The following is a 26,076-nucleotide window of genomic DNA, read 5'->3' as shown; positions in this document are numbered from 1 at the left end:
AAATAACTATTTTATTAAGCCTACATTTATGATTTGTATTATAACATGTGTATCTCTAACTAATTATTTGTTTTAACCATAGGAGTTGTGCTTTTGTTTTAACCATAGGAGTTGTGCTTGAGATTACCATTACAACGAGCGATGCGTCGTATTGCGTCATAACCTGTCTTTTCATCAGTTTCAAGTTTAAACCGAAGTTTCTTTGTCTACAAAACAATAAAATTCAATTAAAATCTTTAATAAATTTATCCTATATATAAACAATATAATTCGTTTGAATATGAATAAATGTATTTATATTTTGATGCACGAGCTTGTTTTGAACAAAAAGTAATACCATTTTCTTCAAAACAAATTTAAAACTATGACAAAAACAATTTTTCCAAAGCTTGTGAAGTTGGCGAGAGAGAGAACAACCTCTATTTATATAGGATTACTATAAAAACAAAATTTAGATATATCTTAAATAGTCTCATAGTAGTTTGACACACATTAAAATTATACAATTTTAGCTTTCAAGATATGTTGTTTTCTTATAAAGTCCAGATCTCAAAGAACTCCCTAAAAGGCCAAAAATAAATAAATAAACTTAAAATATATATTTTTCTCAAAATAATAATTAGTTACCAGAAAAAAATTAATTTAAATATATGAGCCCAATAAAGATCCATAACTAACTTTTATCCATACTTTAAATGCAAAAAAAAAACCTTCATTAAAATTGTTTAATGCAACCACAAACAAACACTAATCAAACAAATCAACAAATTGAGGATGTACACACTTGAGACAAATCGAACAAACAAAGCTATTGTTCCTTGTCTTCTAAATCAAATCCTCTCTCTTAATAACACAAAACAAAACTAAAATCAAAATCATTCATCTCTTCCAACAAACTCCTTCAAAGCAACTCTCATATCTTCAACCTTAACACAATCACCATTCAAAAACTCACCAAGTTTCTCCAACTCAACGTCTTCAAAATCATCCAAAAACGGCTTAATCGGGAAAGCGTTCTCCGGCTGAAGCGCGTAAGAGTTCGGGTTGTCGTCAACGATCACCACACGCCTCATATCTCTCAACACAAACCCTAAATCTTTCACTAGCCTCCCATCGATTTCGCTGCACGCGTCTCTGTAGAAGCTTCTAGAGATCACTCCCCGCTCGGGATCGAGTTTATCGAGAACTAGCGACGCGTACTCTCTCAACCCCGCCGTGAAAACGACGATCTGGTACTGTTCTCCGATCTTCTTCAAGAACTCGTCCACTCCTGGCCGTTTGATCACGTAAAACGTCAACATCTGACCGTCGATTTTGGGATTGATGACGAAATCGTACGGTACATCTGGTTTCTCCATGGACGAGTGGACGAGCGTCTCGTCTAGATCCAACACGATCGTCTTCTTAGTTTCGTCGAAGGTTTTGCCGGATCTTTCTTGAAACAGAGAGTACGGCGGCGGCGGTGAGTTTTGATGAAGATCGTCTACGTCTTTGCGGGATTTGAGGATTTTGAATCCTTTGGCTCCGTGGCGAGAGAATAAACAGAGGAAGCTTCGGTGACATCTGTAGATGGATTTGTTGATGGTGGCGATGACGGTTGTTGCCGTCGGCGAAGGTGAGCATCCTCCGAACTGTGTTTTCCGTTGACGGCGAAGGTAGTTACGTGGGTGACGGTTGATTGATTTCGTCGCTTTCTTGAGTATGAGTTTCGTCGCCATTGAAGAAGAAAGAGAGAGAGAGATGATGAGAGATTTGGGGGAGAGAGAGGAGAGTGATGATGCTTTGTATTTAAATTAGGATCGGTGTAACGGTCATGTGTTGTTTTTAGGTTCGGGATCCGAAGCAAAGCTAGATTCGGAAGCAGTGTTTTTTTAAGTTTGGACCAACACGGAGTTAACGTTGTATTATTACCGTTGGGATTTCTATATTAATCTTTCTTTCGAGATTTATGTCCCAAATTAAGCAAAATACTATGTGTATATATAGATTAGAACAGATTAGACAATATATCATTTATAGATCTCTTCTCTTAATTACTTCCTCCATTTCACAAAGAGTGTCATTCTGGAGATTTTTCTTTGTTTCACAAAGACTGTCACTTTACAATTCCAATGCATTATTTTATAGTTCAATGCATCTTTTATCTTAGATTTCCTTGTTTTACCCTTAATTATAACTAAAATAGTCTATTAAAAACTTATTAAATAAGGGCATATATGTATATTTCAGTGTTTTCTTAATTTGTGTGAAAAGTGTCAGAATGACACTCTTTATGAAATGGAGGGAGTATTAGTTTTATGAATCATAAAAATTATTCAAAGTCTCAACTTATGCAACTATGTATTTGTGTGGTCTTGTAAACGGAACAATAACTTATAAACCAATTTAATTAAGCATCTCGTTTTTAAGTCATAATCGAATTCAATGTGCCAAGTGTCCAGAGACTAATCCCTATCATTAACATATCCACGTGTCGTCTACAAATCTCAATGTCAACGTTTTTTGCCACAATACCACTAAAAACTCAATGACGTGTCCTTCTCAAATCAACCACGTCACAATTTCCTCATGCAACAATGACACCAAGGCATTCACATCAAATCACTATAAAAACAAAAGAAAAAAGATTGATAAAATTTTGCATGATATAGAACAAATCAAACGTTTGTTTTAGTAATTTGTGTGTTGGAAACAAAATGGCGTCGAGTGATGAGCGTCCTGGACCGTATCCGGCACGTAACGGGGCAGAGAACCAACCTCCGGGAGATCCGGAGACGATGAAGACAGTGATGATTGATAAAGGAGCGGCGATGATGCAATCTTTGAAGCCTATCAAACAGATGAGTCTCCACTTGTGTTCTTTCGCTTGTTACGGTCACGATCCTAGCCGTCAGATCGAAGTCAATTTCTATGTTCATCGACTCAACCAAGACTTTCTTCAGTGTGCTGTTTACGATAGCAACTCCTCTAATACCCATCTCATCGGTCTGTATCTCACTTTATATCATATATGTATACTTTTCCACGTTTTATATATATCAATATAGTTATCGAAGTATATGCATGCGTAATTCATTACAAATATTTGAGAATCTAAAAATATATCAACATTTGAAAAAAAATTAAATTTTTTTTTTCAACGAATGGCCGAAACTAAATGTTATTTGTTTAAATTGTAATTAAAATATCTCAGGGGTCGAGTATATTGTGTCGGAGAGGTTATTTGAGGCACTTTCACCGGAGGAGCAAAAGCTTTGGCACTCTCATGACTATGAGGTTAACTTGTACATAACCTTTAGTTAATCAGTTTGTTCTCTTTTGGATTAGTACTTATACTTAACAGTTAGTTTACGATCCAGACATATATATCTGACTAGAATGATATTGTTGTTATTGTAGATCCAGACCGGTCTACTAGTAACTCCAAGGGTCCCTGAGCTTGTAGCTAAGCCGGAGCTTCAAAATATTGCCAAAACGTATGGGAAGTTTTGGTGCACTTGGCAGACCGATCGCGGTAATGACTAATAAATATTTGGATTCGTTTTTGGAACGAGTACAATCGAAACAAAAAGTTTTGAAGATTTATGAGGGTCGATTTTTTGGTAAATTTTAGGGGATAAATTGCCACTAGGAGCACCAGCACTGATGGTGTCACCACAAGACGTGAATATGGGGAAGATCAAGCCAGGGCTATTGAAGAAACGTGATGATGAGTATGGAATTTCGACGGAGTCTTTGAAGGCGTCTCGAGTCGATATCATGGGACTGGAGAGGAAAAACCCAATGGCTGATTATTGGGTTCATCACGGAAAAGGATTAGCGGTTGATATACTCGAAACTGAGATGAAGAAATTAGCTCCGTTCCCGTAATAAAGTTTGTGTGTACGTATCGAATAACAATAATATGTTTATATGTCCAATGTAGTCCGTAATATGTTTATATGTCCAATGTAGTCCATAAGACCATTAGTAAAGTGGTGTATAATATGTGTTTCACTATAAAATGTTTTAAGACCCCCACTAATACACTAATGGACATGATCTTTATGATTTAGAAGAACAAGTGTAAGTGCATTTCTAATTTGAAGAGTAAGTTCCCAATTGATGTAGTTTGGCGCAATCACATCCTTTGTGCAAACAAAAATGGAGAGATATATATACTCACATGAAAAACTTTTCAATTTAAACCGGTTTTACTTGGTTTTTGGAAATTCATATTTTAGTAGTAGCTAGATAAAGAGGTATCAACTAGCTATCACCAATAAACCGATCAAAGTTAGAAAGGACCAGAAATATTCACTTGATTAGATAGCAGAAAAAGAATAGACAGAATTTATTTTTTCTTTCTATAAGGATGAATTGAACAAAGGTGATGGCTCAGAAAAGACAAAGCAAGAAGCTCTCTCAAGCTTTACCGATGAACTCAATGTCAAAGAGAAGAACCGAAGCTGGAGGAATAAGGCATGAGCCTGCAGGAAAACAAGGTTTGGCCTCATTAGTTAGTTATTTTAAGTATCAACAACTTAACATAAGTTATTCTGATAAATATATTAATCAAGAAAGGGTTTTAGCCTCTTGGGTTTTCAATTTACCTCCTTTGCAACCTGCGCCTCGATCACCATATGCTAGTTCTGGAGGAATTTTCAAAGTTCGTTTCCCACCTGAAAAAAGAAACCGAATCCAAACTAGTTAGCAGAAAATAATTAAAACATGACAATGTTTCTGTTTAAAAATCAACTAAGTTGATTTTTGCTTGTCGATGAATGATTTGGTAAATCATAACTGGACCACGCCCTCCCCCTACGCTCTTTTAAACAGTATGTAGACTAATCTAGATACTTATAATAGGTGTTGGTGAGGTAATTAAGAACCTGTTTTCAAATACATGTCGATCCATATACTTGATAGTAATGTATAATCAAAGCAAATTCCAAAAAAAAATTAAAAATAATTGTGTTCCAACGCATATAGTTTCTCAAATGCATGCATCTTTCATATATATTCAAAGATTTTTTTGGGAGTTTCTCATGTATTAGCGGTCTAAGCGGCTAAGCCTAGTTTTAATCACTATGTAGTTTACTTGTAAATAAAGTTTCATGTATGCAATAGCATATGCAATGTTCAATTCAAATAGATTGAGCACACGTACCGGTAAGCATAGGAGGAATTCCATCAGAGCCAAGGATTCCTTGATCCCAACCTTTAATCACCTGTATCATATTAAACCACAATATGTTTTCTGAAAGTTCACATTATGTAAAAATGAGTTTTTAGAAAATTTAACATATTTTCCTTAATTACCTCACCAACACCAATTCGAAATGTTAGAGGCTTTCCTCGGTTATAGCTACTATCAAAGACTTTCCCATTCTCCAACTTCCCTACATAATGTGCCTGCAAGAAACATTCAAGAATCATCAAACATCGTGAACAAATTACAAAACTCTAAATGTAAATTGAGATATAATTGATATACTTAATTACCTTAATTAGTTGCCCTTTAACAGCTTCAGGACCATAACCAACAACTTTATCACAAAAAGCAAGACCAGAAGGAGAGACAGAGAATTCACAAGAAGTTGTTTCGGCTAAGGCTGAAGAAACATTATCAACAAAGCCAAGGCAGAAACCAAAACCAATGATTGCTTCTCTTCTACCACATGAAGCTAGTTGGACAAGACTTAACTCAGGATCAGGGGAAACTTCTTGTTTGCTTCTCAAGTTGATAGCCTCTGCTCTGTTTAAGCTACTGTTCACAAGAAATCTGCATTTTCTTTGCTGAGTTGGAGGAGAACAAGTTCCAACTGAAAATCCCAAGGAGCTCATTATCTTCTCTATCCACGAAAAAATAAAGAGGACAATCTGAAAAGAGATAACAAAAGCTTTGTGTTTGGACAATCAGCAATCCTTGCTGGCAAACAAACGAACCACACAAAGTTGGGCTTCATTTTTAATCACATTTTCAAGATCATAGGCCCAATACGAATAGAATCTTGGTTTCATTTCATCTTATTTTATACCTTTGATGATAAGAAATTAAGAATTTATTGACCAAAAAAAAAAAGAAATTAAGAATTGTGTTGTAGAGTTTTAGATTTTAATCCTCTAAACTCTTTCAATTGTGAAAACCAATTCACAAAATTTAAATTACTTATTTTTGATCAAGTTGTAATCTTACCATTTATTGGATTAAAGAATTATTGTTGTACTATTTATTTTGCAATTTTTGAAGGATATCAAAAATTTAATGAAAATTTAATATTTATATCAATCCTTTTTATTAAAATAAAATTTATTGTTTCAATAAATTTTAAAATCAAGTATCCAACCAATCACCCAACGACATTTCTGATATTATCCGGTCACATTGGTTTCAACTTCTTATTTGGTTTCACTTTCTTTCGTTTTAACTTTAAGATATGGAAAAAGACCAACACAGTTGTAAATTTGTAATGAACGAATCAAATTTATAACGGAGTTTTAAAATAAACAAATAAAGATAAACAGTAACACAAAATCATTACATAAACAGTTATGACATCACACAATACAAACCAAGTTTGACATCCCTTTTTCTTGAGTCCAAAAGTATCAAAACGCTTACACAAGCAAAAGAACACGTCTTTCACTCTCCATTTAGAGAGTTGCTAGCTGCTGAATATCATAAGGATGAGCATCAGAAGCAGCTTCTCGCCTAAAAGATCGTGTTCCGATAACAACATTCGCAGCTTCACCGGGATGAAACGCATCCCAAAACACATACTCATTTCTATTCAGACATGGAGCTTGACCTGGGAGACAAGTAATCTGTCCATTGTTCCTCCCAACTCCACAACATCCTGCATTTGTCACTCTAAACCCTGCAAATTTAAAGCAACAAAATGAGCAAACTATCATAAGAAAAAATTGTTTACTTAGATAACAATTTTGAAGGCAGGGCAGTGTTACCGTAGCGAGCAGGGTTTGTAACAATGTCTTGGAAGATGCCATAGGCGTTGATGTAAGTGAATTTTGCGTCAGGTGTGTTCTGGTTAAAAGCGTCAACTATAGATATGAGTTTGTTGTTGAAGATTCTGTTTGCTGAGTTGATTCTTTCGTCACACGTTCTTCCATCTCTGCTGTTCTGAGCTAGCTCGTTCGGGCTGCAACCGATTGCTCCGACTCCGATCAAAGCAAACTTCCTCGCTCCATTAGTATACAAAATCTGCTCCATCACAATAAAACACAATATTCAAAACCTTAATTCTCGGATCAAGAAACATAAAGAAACAGAGAAGAACCTAAACAGAGGAGTGAGAGTGTACGAACCCTGAGTTGCTCGGTGTAACGGGCAACGAGATCGTCTGCGTAGGACTCGGGGGAGAACTGGTTACCGGTAGAGTAAAAGGTGGGCATGAAGTAGTTGTTGAGATAATCATTACTGCCTAAACCGATCGAGTAAATGCATTTGCTGAGGTAGTTCGAAGCTTCGTTCTGATCACCAAGTATGTTCACTACTTGTGACACAGTGTTCACGTGGTTAGCTACTTGGCCTGCAAATGTTATTCTACCTCCCTGATGAACAACAATAACAAGAACAAGTCAAATTTTAAGAAGCTTTAGAACTAGATGAAACAGACAGATCTTGTAAGGAAACTAACAATGGAACTATACGCCAAATCCAAATCTATCAAAGAGTTCTTAAACTGCAAGTTGTGTAGAAGCTGATCCAAACCAAAACCAAAACATATACCGAACCGAACACATCTATATTTAATTAAATATGTTTCTCTAAATATAAATGTGATAGAAATAGAAGATGACTATTTAATGGAAGAAGACTATTTAATATTTTTGAAGTTTATTTGAATCCAAAACCAAATCTGAAATGAAAACCTAGTTGAACCGAACGGTGAAATATTTTCAAATTCCATCATAATTTCTAAAAAGGAGCTGAATCAAAATGCTTTTCTGTAAGAGAAATAGTAAAAAAAAAATTACCAATTGTCTACCGGTTTCTTCACGGATTCCGGCAGCAGCGGAAGCATAGTTAACTCCTCGGAGAATGTCTTGTCCCCTTGCGGCGGCGTACGGTGTAATGTAGTCGTCGAAGCCCAAAAGCTCAGCTTTATTTTTTTTCAAAAGAAACAGAACAAAATTAGTTTGAGAGGGGAAAAAACAGAGGAAACAGAGCAAAAATGTAGTTAGTTAGAGTTACCTATAACATCAACAGTGGTTTTGCCGTTGCTAAACCGACCGGTAGGACCGAAAGCAAAGTCAATACCATAAGGAAAGTAATTAGCTCTAGCTAATGACTGAAGCTGATTATTGTTGCCATTATCAACCAAAGAATCACCAAATATGAAGTAACATGGTGCAATTGGTTCACTCTTAGCAATGTTCATCATGGTCATAGCAACCATCATCATCACGACCACCATCAAACAACACATTCTCGCCATCTCTCTCTCTTTCTTAGAGCAAGACTGTGAAAGTGAGAGAAGGAAGAGAAATGTTTTGTGAATGTGAAGAAAGGAAAAAAATGGGTTTATATAATACTATAGTTTTGAAGAATATGGAGAGAATGAGAAAATGTTATTTTTATATAAAGTTTTTAAACGGTTGAAAAAGCATTAAATGTTCACGCGGCAATGATGTTTAGATGTTAAATGTACAAAGTAAATGAATGTGTGTTTTATAGTATGTGAAATTAGTTATGGACTTATTGAGTTTTTTTTGTGTGTGGGTGGATCTAACGATTCAGAGACATAACGAGAGAGATGGTGGAGAGTTATTATTACGTCTGTCACTGTTGTTTAATTTCTTTTACTACTACGGATCATTCAACTTGTATTGTATTGTATTGTGACGGTTCGATTTTAATGTTTTGCTTTGGAAATCGTGCTGTTGACTTTGATTACTCTAAATGTACCAAAGCTCAATAAAGTTACTAAAACTTGTCTCGAGAAGGAAACTGAAGATTAACTACTGCTCTGATAACTGCACTTTGTAGAATTGCTAAATGACATAATTACATTATTATGTGATTGTGTAACTTTGATAAGCTCCTTATCAACAATTATGACAGTTTTACAGATTAGCTAAAGATTACTATTCTGAAATAATACCACAAACTTGATTTTTTTTTTTAAAGATCACAAACTATCAAGTTTATACAATCATTTAAGACTCCTAACCAAACTTTCATGAACTCTTTTTTTTTTAAATTCAAATTTGCGGTAGTTTTTTGGTTGAAAATGTATGGTTTTCTTAGTGGTCCCATTTTTGAATCCAAACTCAGTGTTATTTTCTTGTTTGATGATCATATATATTGATAATGCTATTCCATTATTGCAATATCTCATCAATGTTCACAGGTTACCCATTTTGCAATATTCCCAATCTGGATTGTAAAACAATCTTCAAACTTTAATTATAAATAGGTTTTACGTTCAAATCTCTATATTATGAATTTTTGATCACTTGACAAGTTCTCTTTAAACTAATTTACTCACAGCTGAGCTTGTTTGGGTTATTTTTAGCACAATGCATGTGAAAAAAGCAAAATGAATAGTCCTTTTTTGAACAAAACAAAGTACCCTTTTTTTTATAGAAAATTAAGTGTTGTTACAAAGAAGCCCAAGGGCTTTCTTTGCCAAAGCATCAGCTTGGCGATTTAGGGTACGAGAAATAAAGTTGAAAGAGACGAAATTGAGAGATGCAGATAGAGCGAAGACATCGTGTAGAGTCCCGTGAAGTTCCTTGATCTGGAGCTTCTGATTCAGTGCTTTGACTAACATTTGAGAGTCGGAAGCGAAGGCGATAGAGTCGATGCCCGATTCGATCGCAACTCTAATCGCGATTAGAGTTGCTGCCGCTTCAGCCATCAAAGGGGAGTTTATGTGGGATGAGGATGCGGTTCCCCGGATTGTAACCTGTCCTTCTGCGTTTTTAATGATCCAGCCGAATCCTGCAGATCCATCAGTTTTCCAGGAAGCATCGGTAAAACATTGGTATGTCCCGGGGGGGTTCGGAGGTTTGATCACTGCTTTGGGGGTCCTGGGGGGGGGACAGGGCTGGGATTTGCGCAGCCTGCCATTCTTTTGCTCTGATCATAGCAAGGTGCAAGGCTTCCTCGCCTGGGATTTGTTTCTTGCTAAAGATCAACTGGTTTCTCGCTGTCCAGATTGACCAGATTATCCATGGAGCTAGCGGGCCAGATCCGATGCCTGTTGGAGGTAAGCATAAGAGATTATTTACCTTTTCAATTCCTTGGTTGACATCCTTGATCGACTCTAGGTGTGGTTTTGTTTGAAATGGAGCAGCTGACCAAATGCTTTTTGCGTAGGGACACAGGAAGAGGAGATGGAGGACTGATTCCTCTTCACTGCAGTGGGGGCAGACAGCAGAATCCGTGATATTTCTGTACTTCAGGTTTACCCCAACCGGGAGAGCATTTTGCACAGCTTTCCAGATGAGCAGTTTTGTCTTCGGGGAAGTTTTGAGGTTTCATATATTACGTTGCCAATTAAAACCGGCTGAAGCTAAACCCCTCGAGTTTTCTTCCTCAGGAGGTTTTGGATCCAGCTTTGTTGCCTCAAAATAACCTGATTTTGCTGAGTATTGGCCATCTTTTGTTGGTAGCCAAGCCCAGGTATCTCTTGCCCCCTGTCCACTTGGTTTAATCTTTTTGATCACATCTTCGTACATAGGGAGGATGTTTCTAATGAGATTTGAATTCCATTCGTTGGTTCCAGGAATTATCAGATCCGCAACCGTAAGATGTTGAGTGGCTTTCGTTGGAGGTCCCATTGGAGCTAGTGGAGAAGATAAGGATAGCCAGGGGGATCTCCACAGCCGAGTACAATCTCCGGAGCCCACTAAAACTCCAAGGTTGTTCTTGAGGAGGTCTTTGCCTATGCAGATGCTTTTCCATCCATGAGAGGCAGAGTTTGGGGCAGAGGAATCCAAAAAAGATAAGTCCTTACAGTATTTGCCTTTTAGTACTCTCGCCAATAGACTCTGTGGGTTGGTGAGGATTCGCCAGCTTAGTTTTGCCAGAAGGGCCTTGTTAAAAAGCTTTATATCTCTGAGTCCTAAACCTCCCATTTTTGCGGGCTTTGCTAGTTTTCTCCAAGCAATCCATGACATCTTCTTCTTTTCTGTGTTTTTGTCCCACCAAAAGCGCGTGAGAGCTGATTGGATCCTCTTACAGAGTGATGCAGGAAGCTGGAAACAGGACATGGTGTAGGTTGGCATAGTTGTGAGGACAGATTTCAGCATTGTTAGTTTCCCTGCAGAGGATAGAAACCGTGAGGACCAGCTTAGGGCTCTTTGTTTAATTCGGTCCACGATAGAGGAGAAGAGATCCTTCAATTTTTCGCCCAAACAATTCCGGTAGCCCAAGGTATTTACCCTGACCCCCCTCCTTTTGGATTTCGAGGATATTTTTGGCTAGCTCTTTTGCACTTGCGGGAGTTTTTGCTGAGAAAGTGATAGACGACTTTGCTTGATTTATCTTTTGACCAGATGCAGCTTCATATTTTTGCAGGATGCGTCGGAGTGTCATGCAACTGTGGTAGTCAGACCGGATGAAAAACATTGTGTCATCTGCAAACAAGAGATGATTCACTCTAGGGCTTCCTTTAGCCACTCGTAGGCCTAGTAAGTTTCCTTGACTCTGAGCTTTTAGACACAGCCCCGATAGCACCTCGCTACAAATGATGAATAAGTATGGTGACAACGGGTCGCCCTGTCGGATTTCACGCCGAGGGTTCACTATACCTTGAGCCTGGCCATTAACGAGGTAGGAGTATGAGACTGTGGAAACACACTGTATGATCCAGTTGACCCAGGTAGGATGGAAACCCATTTGTTTTAATGCTGCTTCAATGAAATCCCATTCCAATCTATCATATGCTTTACTCATGTCTGTTTTAACAGCCATAAAGCATCTCTTTTTTGCTCATGATGTTTTCAGGTAATAGAGAGATTCATGAGTGATGAGGACGTTGTCCGAGATGGCTCTTTGGGGAACAAAAGCAGATTGGTTCTCTGAGATACAGGCATGTAGAACAGGTTGCATCCTTTTGGCTAAAAGTTTGGCAATGATCTTGTAATAAACTGAGCATAGGGCTATAGGTCTATAGTCTGCTAGTTTTTGTGCCACAGTAGTTTTTGGAATGAGTCTAATGTGCGTATGATTGATCTTTTTTGGTAGGACTCCTGAGACAAAAAACGCTTGGACCTCTGCAATGATTGCATCACCCACTGATTGCCAATTTGATTGAAAGAAACTGGCTGAGAACCCGTCGGGTCCAGGTGCTTTGTCAGGGTGGATCGAGAAGCAGGCCTGTTGGATTTCGAGGGGAGTTGGCATAGCTATCAAGCTCTCATTCATGTCCTGGGTTACACAGGGGGTGAGGGCTTCTTGGACCACTGAACTTCTATTTCCTTTTTGGGACGCGAAGAGGTCTTGGTAATAGTCAGTAACTACTTTAACAATTTCTTTTTCCTCATAGACCTTTTCCCCTTCAGAGGTTTCGAGAACTGATATGTTGTTGATTGCCCTTCTGTTTTTTGTAGCCGCGTGGAAATAGCCCGAGTTTTTATCTCCTAAGGTAAGACATAGCTGCCTGCTCCGCTGTTTCCAATATTCCTCTTCCTTCTTATAGGCTAACACTAAGTTCTGGTTAATAGAATCAATAAAGGTTTGACAGGCCGTGTCATCGCACATTGCTTCTTCCAGTTGGTCTTTAAGAGATGAGATTTCTTTCTGGCTGTTTTGGTGTTGGTCTCGACTCCATCTGATGATTGCTAGTCTGCACAGGTGGAATCTATGCTCTATGGGGGCTGAGGGTTCCTGGTTCCAAGCCTTTAGCACAATTATGCTTACTTCAGTGTTCTCCCTGAGTCGTCTGTCATACCTGAATAGGCTCTTGTGATATCTTTTAACAGGATCGAAGGAGGAGACTAGAGGACGATGGTCGGATCCTTCAAAACGCAAGTATTCGCTTCTTCCTGACGGGTAGGCTAGGATCCATTCGCTGTTAGCTACTGCTCTATCCAAACGGCACCTTACGAGATGTGAGTGTCTCTGTCCTCTCCACGAGAGGAAGTTCCCCGAGTGTTTCAGGTCATATAAATCACACGACGACAGAAAAGANTTGTGCCACAGTAGTTTTTGGAATGAGTCTAATGTGCGTATGATTGATCTTTTTTGGTAGGACTCCTGAGACAAAAAACGCTTGGACCTCTGCAATGATTGCATCACCCACTGATTGCCAATTTGATTGAAAGAAACTGGCTGAGAACCCGTCGGGTCCAGGTGCTTTGTCAGGGTGGATCGAGAAGCAGGCCTGTTGGATTTCGAGGGGAGTTGGCATAGCTATCAAGCTCTCATTCATGTCCTGGGTTACACAGGGGGTGAGGGCTTCTTGGACCACTGAACTTCTATTTCCTTTTTGGGACGCGAAGAGGTCTTGGTAATAGTCAGTAACTACTTTAACAATTTCTTTTTCCTCATAGACCTTTTCCCCTTCAGAGGTTTCGAGAACTGATATGTTGTTGATTGCCCTTCTGTTTTTTGTAGCCGCGTGGAAATAGCCCGAGTTTTTATCTCCTAAGGTAAGACATAGCTGCCTGCTCCGCTGTTTCCAATATTCCTCTTCCTTCTTATAGGCTAACACTAAGTTCTGGTTAATAGAATCAATAAAGGTTTGACAGGCCGTGTCATCGCACATTGCTTCTTCCAGTTGGTCTTTAAGAGATGAGATTTCTTTCTGGCTGTTTTGGTGTTGGTCTCGACTCCATCTGATGATTGCTAGTCTGCACAGGTGGAATCTATGCTCTATGGGGGCTGAGGGTTCCTGGTTCCAAGCCTTTAGCACAATTATGCTTACTTCAGTGTTCTCCCTGAGTCGTCTGTCATACCTGAATAGGCTCTTGTGATATCTTTTAACAGGATCGAAGGAGGAGACTAGAGGACGATGGTCGGATCCTTCAAAACGCAAGTATTCGCTTCTTCCTGACGGGTAGGCTAGGATCCATTCGCTGTTAGCTACTGCTCTATCCAAACGGCATCTTACGAGATGTGAGTGTCTCTGTCCTCTCCACGAGAGGAAGTTCCCCGAGTGTTTCAGGTCATATAAATCACACGTAGACAGAAAAGAACGTAGGTCTGTGAAAGAGCTTTTAGATCTCAATGGTCCTCCTCTTTTTTCATCGTTGCAGATAATGTCATTGAAATCTCCAGTCAAAAACCAAGGATCAGTCCTATTCAAAGCATACTCTTGCAGTTGGTTCCAAGCCTGGAATCTTTTGGATCTCTCCGGTTCTCCATACAGAAAGGTAGCAAAGAATTCTCTACCTTTTGCTTTTATCTTTGAATCAATGAAGTGGTTGCTTGATTTTAGGATTTCTAACTCTATACTGTCCTTCCAGAAGAGAGCAAGACCACCCGAAGCTGATGTCTCAGGGGGAACCAAAAGGTAGTTCGGATAGTCAAGCCACTGCAAGGTTTTCTTAACTGCTTCAGGTTGGTGTTTTGTCTCCATGAGAAACAGTATATCCGGGAAAATCTTTTTCCTCATTTCCCGGATTCTTTGGACTGTTATGGGGTTCCCCAACCCACAACAGTTCCAACTCACAATTCTTAAGGAAGAGGGGTTGGCGGATTCTGAAAATCCGCCTTCTTCTTCTTTGAAGCAGGGATCAAGGAGATTCTAGGAGGGTTTGAGTTGGCAGGGAGGGTCCCCGAGGGTTCTCCAGCTGAATGATCACTGACCCTGGGGTTTCCCGCATCTTGTTTGGTGACTTTCTTCTGAGTTGACTTTGAAAAGCCCGACTTTGAAGATGAGGTGCGATTAGGAGATTTCCTGGGAGAGCCTTGTGTAAGAATTCTTTTCTGGGGTTTGGCTCCGCGTAGAGGTTGGTTTGTTTTCCCAGTTTGTTTTTGGAGAGGAGGTCGTCCGCGTCCTCGCTTACTGGTTTCACTTGTATTCTTTTGCAGGATTGCAGAAGATGTTGTATCCTTGACATTTAGGGGCTTATTGGCAGGTTGGTCTGGAGGAGGAAGAGGCAGATGGTTTTTTGTCTTTTGATTTGAGGCTAGGATCGAATTAGCAGTCTCCTCCATAAGGTTTACAGAGTCAGTCTGTAGCACCCTCATTCTTCGCGCTGCACTTTCGACCGGGTCAGGGCAGGACATATATTGGATGGTAATCTCTTGCAGCTCATTCATGATTTGTTCCCTTGTCTGAGTTTCAGGCTCCTGGTGCTTAAGGTGGGAGGCTTGGTGTTGGATCGTCTGGATATGAGCATTTTCAGGGGGTGGAGTAGGGGGATCTGGGCTTGCAACTTCTCTCTCCAGGGGTGGACGTCTGGCTCTGGACGAAACAGAAGGTTCACCATGGATCTCAGTTGATGATCTGGTTTTTTCTCGCCATTGTAGGTTGCGAGTTGGTGGAGCAGGGGGACTGTTGTGGCCGTATTGCTGTGGAGTTACCTCTTCTCGGCTGTGGGTTGATCTGGCTATGGAGCTTTGACGAACAAGGCGATCCTGCCGGTCTCTTGTGTTGCGTGCTGTTTGACGAAAGTCAGGTACGTTTCTAGTATTTAAGCTTATTGCTGCGTAAGGCCTTTTTCGAGACTGTTGGTTTGGGCGTTGAGACGAATGGTTCTCAAAGGATCTTGTCTGTCTTTGTGGTGGCAGGAAATTATCCTGAGGAGTGTAGTAATTCCTGGATGAGGTCTGTTGTGTAGACGAGGGGGCAGCTGCTCTTGAATGCAGGTTTTGATCTTTCCTTTGGTCTGGCAGACCTGGGCAAACTGATTTATCATGAGTAAGTCTTTGGCAGTAGGAGCAGTGATTCTTGAGATTTTTGTACTCCAGGCACACGACAGCCTCGCTTCCATCCGAGAATTCGATGATAGTTTCCTTTGTGAGTGGTTCCATGCCATTTAACAGGAGCTGGAGGAGGATGGAGGATGATGAAATTTCCCAATCTAAGATTTCACCGAGTGCTTCGCCTATGGAGAGCACCATTTCCTTTTTCCAGTAGTGTTTTGGGATGCCTTGGACTTCAATCCAGAAAGGTATTTGGGATGGAAAGGATGGTGAGATAATCGGTTCCCATCGTTGGAGGATGACCATCCAGTGGTCAAAGTGGTAAGGCCTGTTAGCGAGGACCTGAGTAATGTCATCCTCCGTTTCAAAAGTGAACTAGAATAATCCTTGTCCAAGATCTGCACCTGCAGCTTTTCCATGGAGGTTCCAGCGGTTTAGAAGGAACGGAAAGAGAGCCCACATTCGCTGGATCGAGGGGTTTGTAAGTCGTCCTATGAGCGTGAGGGAGTTCTCCTGGATCAGATCTGTAGTGTCGAGCTCAGGGGCTCTGATTCGCTTGCGGGGTGGAGGGGAAAAGCCTTGTTGGATCTCCTTTCCTTTCAAATGATGCGGAATACGGCTGGACATTGCGGGTAGATTGTTGCAGATTTGAGGAGGGGTGGAGGTTATTCGTAAGAGCGGGAAACAAAAGCGGCCAAAAGCTTCGGTTATAGTGGTTTTTTTAAAAAGGTTTGGGTGGGCACTTGGTTAGGAGTAGCTGCAGTTAATGGTGGTAGTAAATGCAGTTTTCTCAAGAGCATAAACACCGATTAGAAGAGGGTTTGTGGCTTTCAGATCTAGGTTTCCGGTGAGGATATTTGAGAAAGATGGTCGAAAGTTACCGTTTGTCCAGTGGATAATAGGATGGGTCGGTTTCTATTGGGGGAGCAGAGTGGGTGAGATCCGGACAAAAGCATTCTTCATGGCTCCTCGGGGAGTGTGCCTGGGAGAGAAAACACTCTTTATATCGGGAGACTTAGAAATGAATAGTCCTTAGAAATGAAATTAACATAGTGTTGTAACACACATGAAAACATGATTTGAAGGCTGCACACTTGCATGACATGTTCCTCTCATTCTAGAAATCTCAAATCTAACGGCTGATTACACTTTCGCTTGGTCGAATCAACGGTGAAGAATGATGTTACTGGATTTGCCATGTGTTAGGATGGACGTAAACATTAAATGAAAGACAGAGTGTGAGTTCCCTGTATGATGATCGTCATCATGACATGACATGGTGAACTAAATTTGAGTAGTTGAACGTATTAAAAGTTTCATTTCCTCTGTTTTGGATATATGTTCCTTAAAAGCAAAATCTACTTTGGGACCCCAAAATTTACTCAAACCTTTTTTTTTTTTTGTGCAACACTCAACCAAGATTCAAAATTCCTAATTCAAGCACTCACCAAATGGATTTTGATAAGATGAGGGAAAGAGTAGGAAAAAAAAAAGAAATCAAATAAATCTGATTACTATGAAAAATTGATGACATTCATCAATGGATTTGGATTATGACAGAGACTAATTAGTTAAAAAAAGCAAACATGTTCAAACAAAAGAAATATTCTGAATATAAAACTGATTTTTTCAGATCTAGTCCACCATTCAACAACCACATGGTTGTTGTATTTATGAACTCTACTCAACAATAGAGGCAGGCAAATGAGAACCATGAAACAGAAGAATTTAACTTGCTTTATCAATACAATATTCACTATGAATAGAAGATTTAACCAATCACAGAAATGTTGGATATTGTAATTGGTCTAGATGTCGGTAGACTTGTGTTTTTTCAAAGATTCATAGACTAGAAACTCGAGGTTCCTTGTGGTATTACATTAATCTAAACCCACTTTTCTATTATCAAAATGTCCTGAGATCTTGAATTTCTAGTCTATATATTCCTTAAACTTATCTAGCAAAATATGTAACGAACAAAACGGTTCTCGGAGATTTTTCCTAGAGGATTTGGCTAATGCATAATATTGTACAACGTCACATATCCGATGTGGAACAAAATGGAAAGAAGAAACGTACGTGAAAGCACTCCTGCTTTGTAGCTATAATTCATCTGAGGAACGGCTTTGAGAAGAAAAGAACTGAAGAGCCATGTCTTTAGCTATTTGAAGCAAACTCTTAACGTCGTTGCCACCCACTTCGAGACAGTCTTGTAATAACTCTCCATCAACTACTTCAGCTTGTATCATCTCCCAAAACTCCCTCAATGCACCCTAATAATCACAAAACGAGAACACACAACAATGTACATAAGTTTTCAGCCTACACAATAACAGTAAAACTCTATCAAATGAATCTAGACAAAGACCAACTTCAATAGCAAACATGTCCTCTAGGAGAGATCAAAGCAAAGCAAGGAACAACTTATTAGTGATTGAGCCAACACAAACAAAAAAATGAAGTCTCTCAACTATGATATTGTATATGTTACGAGAATCAAAGTGAGCTTGAGACCTAATAAAACAGACAACTCTCAAGCTCACTTTCCGCATACAGAACAAGTAGTCAAGTAGTATATCATCACTAGAAACGAACAATAAATAAGCCACAGTACACATTTTTACAGTAAACGGACAAAGTATCATTCTTTCCTCTACTTCAAGCAGATCTTGGTGTAACAACTCTCTGTTAACAGAATCAAAGTGAACTTGGGATCTAATAATAGAAGAGACACCTCTCAAGCTCACCAACTCATCACATAAATACAGAACAACTCGATGACTCAAGTATCACTCTTTCTCTACTTGTTTTGTCTAATGTAATGAATCTAAAGATCAATACTTTAAGGGTTTTTACGAACACATACCGATTTACCAAAGATTCTGAGAAGACGATTAAGTAATTTTTTCGAAACACGAAGAGCTTTGCCATAGCTCCGAGCAACAGCGCTCGCTTTACCAGCATTAGATTCAGCTCGATTAAACTCCGTAACTAAACCCATAAGCTCATTGAGATCACCAATCGCACCATACATCTCACCGTAGTCAATCCCACCACCTTTTCTCCAAGCGTAGTTCCACATGTAATCCCACCCAACAGACCAAGCTCTGCTCAAAAACCCTAACCCTAATCCACGATCGATCTCTTCAGCCATCGCTCGTATACGAGACGAACCCAATGCGTCTCCGCGTGAAGCGCGTAGGTTAGCGACGCGGAGAAGGAGGGATCGTGAGATTGAGATTAGGGTTTTGTATTGTGTGAATGAGAATGGGAAAGTGAAGGCATTTACGAAAATTGGTGATGGAGATGAGACTGTCAGGATGAGGAATAGTACGGAGAAGAGCTTAATCGTTCCGGCCATTGATCCCGGTAATGCTGTTTGACTTTTAGTCAACGTCTCGTCGAGGGAGAAAATCGTACGGAGGGTTTTTTAAGTAAATGAAAACGATGGCGGTGTAACCGTGCTGCTGACGTGGATCTCGTCCCGGTTTAATTTTAATTACGATCGGGTTCGTTTTTAAATTACATTATAAGGGTTGCATGTAGGGAGTTTTCATCTCAGAAGTCTCTAAATGATTTCTGACAACCTCTAAAGTTACCCTCATTTTTGGCATTTTTTTTTTTTTTTTAAATCGAAAATATGTTGTTTTACATTATTATCCAAAGAAAACTAAGATATTTACAAAAAATATCTGGGTAGTATCCATCCAACCAAACGAAATCGGATCTAAAACCCAAAAAACTGAATCGATATCTTTTAAAAAAAAAACTATAAAATTTATGTTTAAAACCGAGTTTTCGTCTCAGAACTCCCTAAAACATTTCTGACAATCTCAAAAGTCCCTTTCTTTTTTGGCATTTATTTTTGATTTTTTTTTAAATCGAGAATGTGTTGTTTTACACTCTTGTCCATAGAAAAATTAGATATTTACAAAAAATACCTGAGTAGTATCCACCAAAAAACTGAATCGGTTTTTTTTTAAAAACAAAACTGCTCTCTCTCTCGTCACTCTTCTCTTTCTTCGGGAAATTCGAATCGATTTGGGTAAAACTGTAGAACTAGGGTTTTCTCGTTTTCATTCAATCAACCAAAAATAGAGTAAGAAGATGGTGAAAACAAGGGGGGGTCTTGTGAGGAGGAGGAGTGAGCGTTTGAAAGAGAAGAAGATCTCAGAAGGAGATGGTGGTTCGAAAGCAAAATCCGATTCGCCGGAAGTAGGTGTGTCGGGTTTGAGTCCGGCGACAGTAGGAGGAGAGAGAGCTTTGAGTACGGTGGCGGAAGAAAGTGAAAGTCGAGTTTTGGAGGAACCCAATCCGGTGGTCGGAAGAGAAAATGCGAACGAAGTAGAGAAAGCAAAATCCGCTACTCCGGAATCAAGTAATGGAGAAGAAGATGATGAAGAAGGAGGAGATAACGAGAGATCTACTTCTGTGGAATCAAGCGATGGAGAAGAAGAAGGAAACGATGAAGGGGAAGAAGGAAACGATGAAGGGGAAGAAGAAAAAGATGAAGTGGAAGAAGAAAACGATGAAGGAGAAGAATGTGAAGAAGGGGTAGAAAAAGACGATGAAGGGGAAGAAGAAAACGATGAAGGAGAAGAAGGTGAAGAAGGGGAAGAAAAAGACGATGAAGGGGAAGAAGAAAACGATGAAGGAGAAGAATCGGAAGAAAAAGACGATGAAGGAGAAGATTGTGAAGAAGGGGAAGAAAAAGACGATGAAGGGGAAGAAGAAAACGATGAAGGAGAAGAATCGGAAGAAAAAGACGATGAAGGAGAAGAAGAAGAAGAAGAAGATAAGGAGGGAAGTTCGAACTCGGCAGGTAACTCGAGAAGGAGTACAAGCGAAAGTGAGATGGAGCACGAGGAGGACAACGATGCAAGTGTAAGTACAACAAGTCTGTGTCATTCGTTCGGAATTTGAAAACTCATTGGAATTTGAAATTGATCAAGTAGAACTGGTGCAACTATTGGTGTAGAACTAGTAGAACTTGTGCGACTATTGGGTGTAGAACTAGTAGAACTGGTACAACTAGGTGGTGTAGAACTAGTAGAACTGGTAGAACTAGTTGTTGTATAATTGGTATAACTTATATAAAACTGATATTGTTGCAGGAATCGGAGGAAACAGAAGCGATGAAACCTTTAGGAATGCACTTCGAGCCTAGCCAGTACAACAAGAAAATCAAGCTATCGACTAGGTGTCATATTTTTGAAACTTTGAAAACGCTGGATAAATTAGAGCATCCACTAACTAGTTCTGAGAGGGATTGGTTTGAGAATCATCCACAATTCAAGCACATTTTTCACATGCCAAGGGAACCAAACCACAAGCTTATGGGAATGTGGATGCTCTTACTTCGAACGGCTAAAATCGAAAAAAAGAAGGAAGCATGGTTTGTTGTGAATGGTGTTCCAATCCGGTATGGTCTGAGAGAACATGCTTTGATGTCTGGATTAGATTGTCGGTGCTATCCACTTGATTACAAGGAAGCCGGCGGTACCGTGTTTCGAAGGAAATATTTTTTACGAAAAAAAAAGATTACACTTGAAGATGTGAGGAGACACCTATTGGTAATGCAACCAGATCGTACTCGTGATAGGTTGAAGATGGCGGTTCTCTACTTTTTAGGAAGCATCATTGCAGGCTATACAAAAGACTCGGGGAGAGATGCAATGGGTATCGATGATTTTGTTGTAAGCGCAGTGAATGATCTAGGTTTTTGTGTGTCTTTTCCTTGGGGGAGATTATCATTCGAGAACATGCTAGAAGAGATTTCCCATACAATGAGTCATTTTAATGGGGTCGTGGTTAAAGAGAATGCATTATGGCCTGTTCCCGGTTTCTGTATTCCATTGGAGGTTAGTTAGTTTAAAATTTGAAGTTTTCTCATTGTTGATATTTCTTATAAGTGAAGCTGATTTTAGTTTTTTTCCTTGTGTTGTGTAGTTTTTACTATTTGAGGCAGTTCCAATTTTGGCGAACACTTACGTTGACCAAATTCCTGAGGCGGATGCAAGTTGTCCTAGGATGTGCAGGAGGAAATTTAAGAGGACCGGTCAGAAAGGTTTTCCTCTAAAGAATATTGGTGATACACTTGGTACAACAACGGTTAGTTATCCTAGCAATTGCCATTATTAATCATTTGAATAAATTGGTTTGTAATGTATCTAAAGTAGGTCGTTTACACAGGCAATTGCTAGTGTGATCCCTCATAATGATGAAGAAATTCCTCTTCTCGATTTAATCATGGAAGAAGCTGAGGAAGAGGATACCCATGATGTCGTTGTTGCCAATTGGATGTGGCGCCTTCGTAGAGGACTACCTGTACTTTTGGAGGAGATGTACACAGCCGATGTGGCTACTCGTTCAGGACAAAACGATGCGAATGAGGAAATAGTCGCCAATGAACAACCGAGAGAAGATACTGTTGAGTTGGTGGATCTTCTAAGGACCATGAAGCAGGATATGAAAACCCAGTTCGATAACATTTCGGCGAAGATTGATGGGCTTGAAAAAAGGATCGAACCGTTGGAAGTATATGTGAAAGAGCAAGAGAAACCAAAGGTAATACTTCGTAATACTATAGTAATACTTGATAATACTAGAAGGTGTTAACAAAATTTGGTTTCATGTCAGGCGCCTGTAGCTGATGAGCAACCGAGTACTTCGCAAGAAGGAGGGAGAGGGACGAAGAGGAAAAGGTCTAAGAAGTAGTAAAACTATGTTATTTTCTTTGATTTGTCATCGTAGTACTAGTAAAACTATGTAAAACTTTGTTATTTTGTTGGATTTGCGATTGGTACTGGTATTACTAGTTAAACTATGTAAAACTACGTTATTTTCTTGGATTTTCCGTTCGTATTTTTGGTAAAACTACGTAAAACTAAACAAAAACTAGAGAATTCATATAAGAAAAATATAGAACATGATTCAATTCAAGAAGGAGGCATAATCCTAGAAGTCACATAGAACATCATGATTAAACAAGAGAAGTCACATGAAAGATAAGAAACTGATTCAACAAGAGAATTCAAGGAAAAGATAAGAAACAGAATCTGATTCAACAAGTTTTAAACCAACGTAGAATGAGATCGACTCAGATAATATCAATCGAAACACAACCTATCCAGGAGATCGACTCGAGTGGTAAGCAACGCCAACTCCTCCTTTAGTTTGGCAATCTCGTCACTCTTCTCCTTAAGCTCCATCTGCAAATTATAGATCTTAGTATGATGGGGTTCAAATTCCTTCAATCTCTCCCAATGGTTATCAACATCTTTCCTTAAGGTTTGGGTTTCTTCTTCAATTGCATCAGCCCAATTTTTCCGCCTGTGCAATCCATCATCCTGCAAATTATATCAACGAACAGTTAACAAAATCAGGTATCTCAATTGTATTTGATTAAATTTAATTTACCTTATACTTAACGCAAGTAAACCATCTCTTTTTCTCTGTTTCTGTTGGAGAGATCTCATTGACGATTCGTTTGCCACATGGGCAAATTCGAGGCATGCCAAAATCACCATCGGCTATGGCTTCTCGCCATGCTTGTAACTTCCTCGCCTTCTTCTGATCAGCATAGTATGGGTCGGCCTCAAATTGTTCCATAGTTTGAGAAGGAGAGAAATAGATCTAGGATCTTCGACTTTGAAGATGAGAGAAGGAGGACTCGGTGTACTTTAGGTTTCGAAGAAGAAAATGAATGAATGGCTGAGAATGGAGAATGAGCTGGAGTGAAGATAAAATAAGAAAGAAAGAAAGAAAAACGCAATGCTATCGTCAAAAAAGAAAGAAAAAACGCAATTCTGGCCACGTGTAAAAGATGTGTGCGTTCACACTGTGTGTTCACACACAGTTTTACCGAGTAATGCGGTTGCACTAAACTTGCAAATAGTTGTACTTTAGAGGTTTCTCAGTTTAATTAGTTTTACTAAACCTTAGCATTACTTTTTTTAGTTTTACAGTTGATTAAACTTAACTAACATACAATTACAAGCTTTTTGCAACTTCATAAGTTAAAACTTATAATTCTATAACTTTTTTCATGCTTACTTGGTAATTATTTACAAAGTGACATTAAAAGTGTAAGGAAACACTTGTTGAGATTCTTCAATAAATAAATTAAAATTGGTATATTTTCGAAAATTATTCATTTATAGTAGAAACCTATGTAGAACATTTATACTATACAATATGTATTATACAATATGTATTGATTTTAGGTAGTACCAATTTTATTATTTTTACCAGTTTTATCTTAGTTCTGCCAGTTCTGCCAGTTATACTCTCTCATATACACATATTTTGAAAGAAGAAAATATTAATAGACTTCAAATTAAGTTTCAAACCAAGTTTTACATTAAGTATCAAACCAAACACAATTGATACATGAAGAGGTGAATCAAACATGAACATTATCTCCAAATAACAACCATTGGAGTCCTTGTCTCCGGCGCCTTTTATTCTGCGTCCTAGGTCGAGTTTTTGGTCGTTTTTCCCCAGCAGATGCATACCTTTTTGTTTTCTTTCTTCCCCCTCTTATTTTCCGATTCGGAGGTATGATCTCCATATCTTGGACGTCATCTAGGACATCCCATCGAGACTTATCAGGTACTAAATAAATTGTCCTGCAATATGCAATTGCCCACAGCTCCGTCCAATAATACTTAGAACACAACTCATGTAACTCGAAATCCTTACCTCCATATTTTTGGTATGTAATGAAAGACGCCAATGCATGCACACAAGGATACTTTTGTATATCGAAAAACCTACAACTGCAACTTCTCTATCGCAACTTCACCAAATAATGCTTTCCGTCACTGTCAATGACATTGTATTCAAGCTCGAAACCATTTAGCTCTATCACCTTTAGTTTCTCAGCAGTTGCCCATAAATCATGTAAGTAGTTCTCCACTAAAGGCACCAATTTATTTGCGACTGATCCAGACACAGCATCTTTTCGATGTTCATTAAACCATTCAGAGAATTTTTTAAGTATTGCATCAAGCATGGGTATCAAGGAGTACCTCCTTGCATCTTTGAATACGCTGTTCAACGATTCAACACAGTTGCTTGTGTCTAGGTTGTATCTATCTCCTGGAAAAACACATCGTGCCCATCTTTCTTTCTGGGTAGATTCTTCAAGATACTTGGCAGCAGAAGGATATCTTGTCGTAAAAGATGCGTAAGCAATGTTGAACTCAGCCACTGTGTAAAACCTACTACACTCCATGAATCTCCATGCAACAACGTCTTTGTTCACGTTACGAGCATAACCTTTCACATTTTGGGATAAATGCCATATACAAAAACCATGATGAGCCAGAGGATACACATTAGCTATAGCTTTTATGAGACTTGTATTTCTGTCAGTCATAAATACTATTTCAGAAGAATCCCCAACAACGGTTTTCAACATCTCCAAAAACCAATTCCAACTTGCATCATTCTCACCATCAAGAACACCAAACGCCAAGGGATAATGGTGACGGTTAGGATCTTGAGCCGACGCAAAAACAAGAACACCCTTATATCCGTTCTTTAGAAAAGTTGCATCCATAGTTATAACTTTCCTCATGACTTTAAATCCTTCAATGCTAGCTCCCAAAGCTATGAACAAGTACATGAATTTATTATTCTCATTGCAATGCACATATGATCTTGTACCATGATTAACCTTCTCTAACATGTGCAGATAACATCGCAGCATCTTGTAGCTTTCTTCTGGGCTACCTTTCAAATCAGTAACAGCTTGATTTTTCCCTCTCAACGCCGTGGAATATGATATATCAACACCTAATTTTGTCTTGACAAGATCCATGATAATTTTCGGAGGTGGAGTTTCTATTTGCCCTGGATAATCACCATGTAAAAGAGAAGCAACTAATTGTGGAGTGCCTTGCCTCTTACTATTGCTTGAACTTTGACTAGCCCGAGAGCATGTATGCATCTTGTTGTGCCTTCTAATCGAGAAAATATATGTACCTCGAATCCTACCACCTCATAAATCCCAGTTACATCCTTCTTTAGGACATTTGACCACATAACGCACCTTGTCCGACTTTACTATTTCAAAACTAAAACAGTTAGCGAATGAAGCTCTATCCACCACATCTTGCAATGCCTTCTTGTTTGGAAATTCTTGAAGTTTAGTCAGATCCAAACCGTCATCCCATGGTTCAATATACTTACACGGTTCTACAACAGGGCGTGGCTCAGTATATTCATCACCTTCATCACGTGAT

The 26,076-nt window shown here is 39.0% G+C and overlaps 9 protein-coding genes across 9 annotated transcripts; 2 read left to right on the top strand and 7 right to left on the bottom strand.

Annotated features, from left to right (window-relative positions):
- LOC104771804 (CTD nuclear envelope phosphatase 1-like) lies at positions 697 to 1,878 on the bottom strand. Its single transcript, XM_010496387.2, has one exon. It carries the CDS (start codon positions 1,716 to 1,718, stop codon positions 876 to 878), a length of 843 nt encoding a protein of 280 aa, XP_010494689.1. The 5' UTR covers positions 1,719 to 1,878; the 3' UTR covers positions 697 to 875.
- LOC104771803 (oil body-associated protein 2A-like) lies at positions 2,628 to 4,020 on the top strand. Its single transcript, XM_010496385.2, has 4 exons — positions 2,628 to 2,985; positions 3,194 to 3,276; positions 3,400 to 3,514; positions 3,614 to 4,020. The coding sequence occupies exons 1-4, from the start codon at positions 2,697 to 2,699 to the stop codon at positions 3,868 to 3,870; spliced, it is 744 nt and encodes a 247-aa protein (XP_010494687.1). The 5' UTR covers positions 2,628 to 2,696; the 3' UTR covers positions 3,871 to 4,020.
- Positions 4,235 to 5,868, bottom strand: LOC104771802 (peptidyl-prolyl cis-trans isomerase FKBP13, chloroplastic-like). Its single transcript, XM_010496384.2, has 5 exons — positions 5,485 to 5,868; positions 5,302 to 5,394; positions 5,150 to 5,210; positions 4,593 to 4,661; positions 4,235 to 4,469 (listed from the first exon to the last, which is right to left on the bottom strand). Exons 1-5 carry the CDS (start codon positions 5,824 to 5,826, stop codon positions 4,405 to 4,407), a joined length of 630 nt encoding a protein of 209 aa, XP_010494686.1. The 5' UTR covers positions 5,827 to 5,868; the 3' UTR covers positions 4,235 to 4,404.
- On the bottom strand, positions 6,454 to 8,569 carry LOC104771801 (GDSL esterase/lipase At5g45670-like). The gene is made up of 5 exons (XM_010496383.2): positions 8,198 to 8,569; positions 7,981 to 8,105; positions 7,309 to 7,554; positions 6,949 to 7,204; positions 6,454 to 6,860 (listed from the first exon to the last, which is right to left on the bottom strand). Exons 1-5 carry the CDS (start codon positions 8,439 to 8,441, stop codon positions 6,637 to 6,639), a joined length of 1,095 nt encoding a protein of 364 aa, XP_010494685.1. The 5' UTR covers positions 8,442 to 8,569; the 3' UTR covers positions 6,454 to 6,636.
- Positions 9,597 to 11,908, bottom strand: LOC109131263. The gene is made up of 4 exons (XM_019241966.1): positions 11,395 to 11,908; positions 10,576 to 11,273; positions 9,990 to 10,467; positions 9,597 to 9,949 (listed from the first exon to the last, which is right to left on the bottom strand). Exons 1-4 carry the CDS (start codon positions 11,906 to 11,908, stop codon positions 9,597 to 9,599), a joined length of 2,043 nt encoding a protein of 680 aa, XP_019097511.1.
- On the bottom strand, positions 14,633 to 16,024 carry LOC104772866 (pollen-specific leucine-rich repeat extensin-like protein 1). The gene has a single exon (XM_010497426.1). It carries the CDS (start codon positions 16,022 to 16,024, stop codon positions 14,633 to 14,635), a length of 1,392 nt encoding a protein of 463 aa, XP_010495728.1.
- On the bottom strand, positions 17,541 to 19,302 carry LOC104771800. The gene is made up of 2 exons (XM_010496382.2): positions 18,693 to 19,302; positions 17,541 to 18,099 (listed from the first exon to the last, which is right to left on the bottom strand). The coding sequence occupies exons 1-2, from the start codon at positions 19,185 to 19,187 to the stop codon at positions 17,929 to 17,931; spliced, it is 666 nt and encodes a 221-aa protein (XP_010494684.1). The 5' UTR covers positions 19,188 to 19,302; the 3' UTR covers positions 17,541 to 17,928.
- LOC104772865 (uncharacterized protein At3g43530-like) lies at positions 20,608 to 22,543 on the top strand. The gene is made up of 5 exons (XM_010497425.2): positions 20,608 to 20,710; positions 20,941 to 21,687; positions 21,776 to 21,937; positions 22,019 to 22,393; positions 22,466 to 22,543. Exons 1-5 carry the CDS (start codon positions 20,681 to 20,683, stop codon positions 22,541 to 22,543), a joined length of 1,392 nt encoding a protein of 463 aa, XP_010495727.1. The 5' UTR covers positions 20,608 to 20,680.
- Positions 22,832 to 23,523, bottom strand: LOC104771799. The gene is made up of 2 exons (XM_010496381.2): positions 23,246 to 23,523; positions 22,832 to 23,175 (listed from the first exon to the last, which is right to left on the bottom strand). Exons 1-2 carry the CDS (start codon positions 23,435 to 23,437, stop codon positions 22,936 to 22,938), a joined length of 432 nt encoding a protein of 143 aa, XP_010494683.1. The 5' UTR covers positions 23,438 to 23,523; the 3' UTR covers positions 22,832 to 22,935.

This window comes from Camelina sativa, chromosome 20 (genome assembly GCF_000633955.1).
Source record: "Camelina sativa cultivar DH55 chromosome 20, Cs, whole genome shotgun sequence".
In the NCBI taxonomy this organism is placed as follows: domain Eukaryota; kingdom Viridiplantae; phylum Streptophyta; class Magnoliopsida; order Brassicales; family Brassicaceae; genus Camelina; species Camelina sativa.
Note: the sequence above shows the minus strand (reverse complement) of the source record. Positions and strands in the feature narration are given on the sequence as shown.

What these genes read in the sequence shown, in the direction of transcription:
- LOC104771804 (XM_010496387.2), bottom strand. Translation starts at nt 1,718, where the DNA reads ATGGCGACGAAACTCATACTCAAGAAAGCGACGAAATCAATCAACCGT.
- LOC104771803 (XM_010496385.2), top strand. Translation starts at nt 2,697, where the DNA reads ATGGCGTCGAGTGATGAGCGTCCTGGACCGTATCCGGCACGTAACGGG. An exon ending in GGCACTCTCATGACTATGAG is followed by an intron (nt 3,277 to 3,399) that starts GTTAACTTGTAC and finishes TTGTTATTGTAG; the next exon opens with ATCCAGACCGGTCTACTAGT. An exon ending in CACTTGGCAGACCGATCGCG is followed by an intron (nt 3,515 to 3,613) that starts GTAATGACTAAT and finishes GGTAAATTTTAG; the next exon opens with GGGATAAATTGCCACTAGGA.
- LOC104771802 (XM_010496384.2), bottom strand. Translation starts at nt 5,826, where the DNA reads ATGAGCTCCTTGGGATTTTCAGTTGGAACTTGTTCTCCTCCAACTCAG. An exon ending in TTCGAATTGGTGTTGGTGAG is followed by an intron (nt 5,211 to 5,301) that starts GTAATTAAGGAA and finishes AATATGATACAG; the next exon opens with GTGATTAAAGGTTGGGATCA. An exon ending in AGGCGCAGGTTGCAAAGGAG is followed by an intron (nt 4,470 to 4,592) that starts GTAAATTGAAAA and finishes GTTTTCCTGCAG; the next exon opens with GCTCATGCCTTATTCCTCCA.
- LOC104771801 (XM_010496383.2), bottom strand. Translation starts at nt 8,441, where the DNA reads ATGGCGAGAATGTGTTGTTTGATGGTGGTCGTGATGATGATGGTTGCT. An exon ending in AACCACTGTTGATGTTATAG is followed by an intron (nt 8,106 to 8,197) that starts GTAACTCTAACT and finishes AAAAAAATAAAG; the next exon opens with CTGAGCTTTTGGGCTTCGAC. An exon ending in TACAAACCCTGCTCGCTACG is followed by an intron (nt 6,861 to 6,948) that starts GTAACACTGCCC and finishes TTAAATTTGCAG; the next exon opens with GGTTTAGAGTGACAAATGCA.
- LOC109131263 (XM_019241966.1), bottom strand. Translation starts at nt 11,908, where the DNA reads ATGAGTAAAGCATATGATAGATTGGAATGGGATTTCATTGAAGCAGCA. An exon ending in CCAAAAGGAGGGGGGTCAGG is followed by an intron (nt 11,274 to 11,394) that starts GTAAATACCTTG and finishes TATCCTCTGCAG; the next exon opens with GGAAACTAACAATGCTGAAA. An exon ending in ACCCCCCCGGGACATACCAA is followed by an intron (nt 9,950 to 9,989) that starts TGTTTTACCGAT and finishes ATGGATCTGCAG; the next exon opens with GATTCGGCTGGATCATTAAA.
- LOC104772866 (XM_010497426.1), bottom strand. Translation starts at nt 16,024, where the DNA reads ATGGTGCTCTCCATAGGCGAAGCACTCGGTGAAATCTTAGATTGGGAA.
- LOC104771800 (XM_010496382.2), bottom strand. Translation starts at nt 19,187, where the DNA reads ATGGCCGGAACGATTAAGCTCTTCTCCGTACTATTCCTCATCCTGACA. An exon ending in TCAGAATCTTTGGTAAATCG is followed by an intron (nt 18,100 to 18,692) that starts GTATGTGTTCGT and finishes TGTGATTATTAG; the next exon opens with GGTGCATTGAGGGAGTTTTG.
- LOC104772865 (XM_010497425.2), top strand. Translation starts at nt 20,681, where the DNA reads ATGGAGCACGAGGAGGACAACGATGCAAGT. An exon ending in AGGAGGACAACGATGCAAGT is followed by an intron (nt 20,711 to 20,940) that starts GTAAGTACAACA and finishes ATATTGTTGCAG; the next exon opens with GAATCGGAGGAAACAGAAGC. An exon ending in ATACACTTGGTACAACAACG is followed by an intron (nt 21,938 to 22,018) that starts GTTAGTTATCCT and finishes TCGTTTACACAG; the next exon opens with GCAATTGCTAGTGTGATCCC.
- LOC104771799 (XM_010496381.2), bottom strand. Translation starts at nt 23,437, where the DNA reads ATGGAACAATTTGAGGCCGACCCATACTATGCTGATCAGAAGAAGGCG. An exon ending in TTACTTGCGTTAAGTATAAG is followed by an intron (nt 23,176 to 23,245) that starts GTAAATTAAATT and finishes TATAATTTGCAG; the next exon opens with GATGATGGATTGCACAGGCG.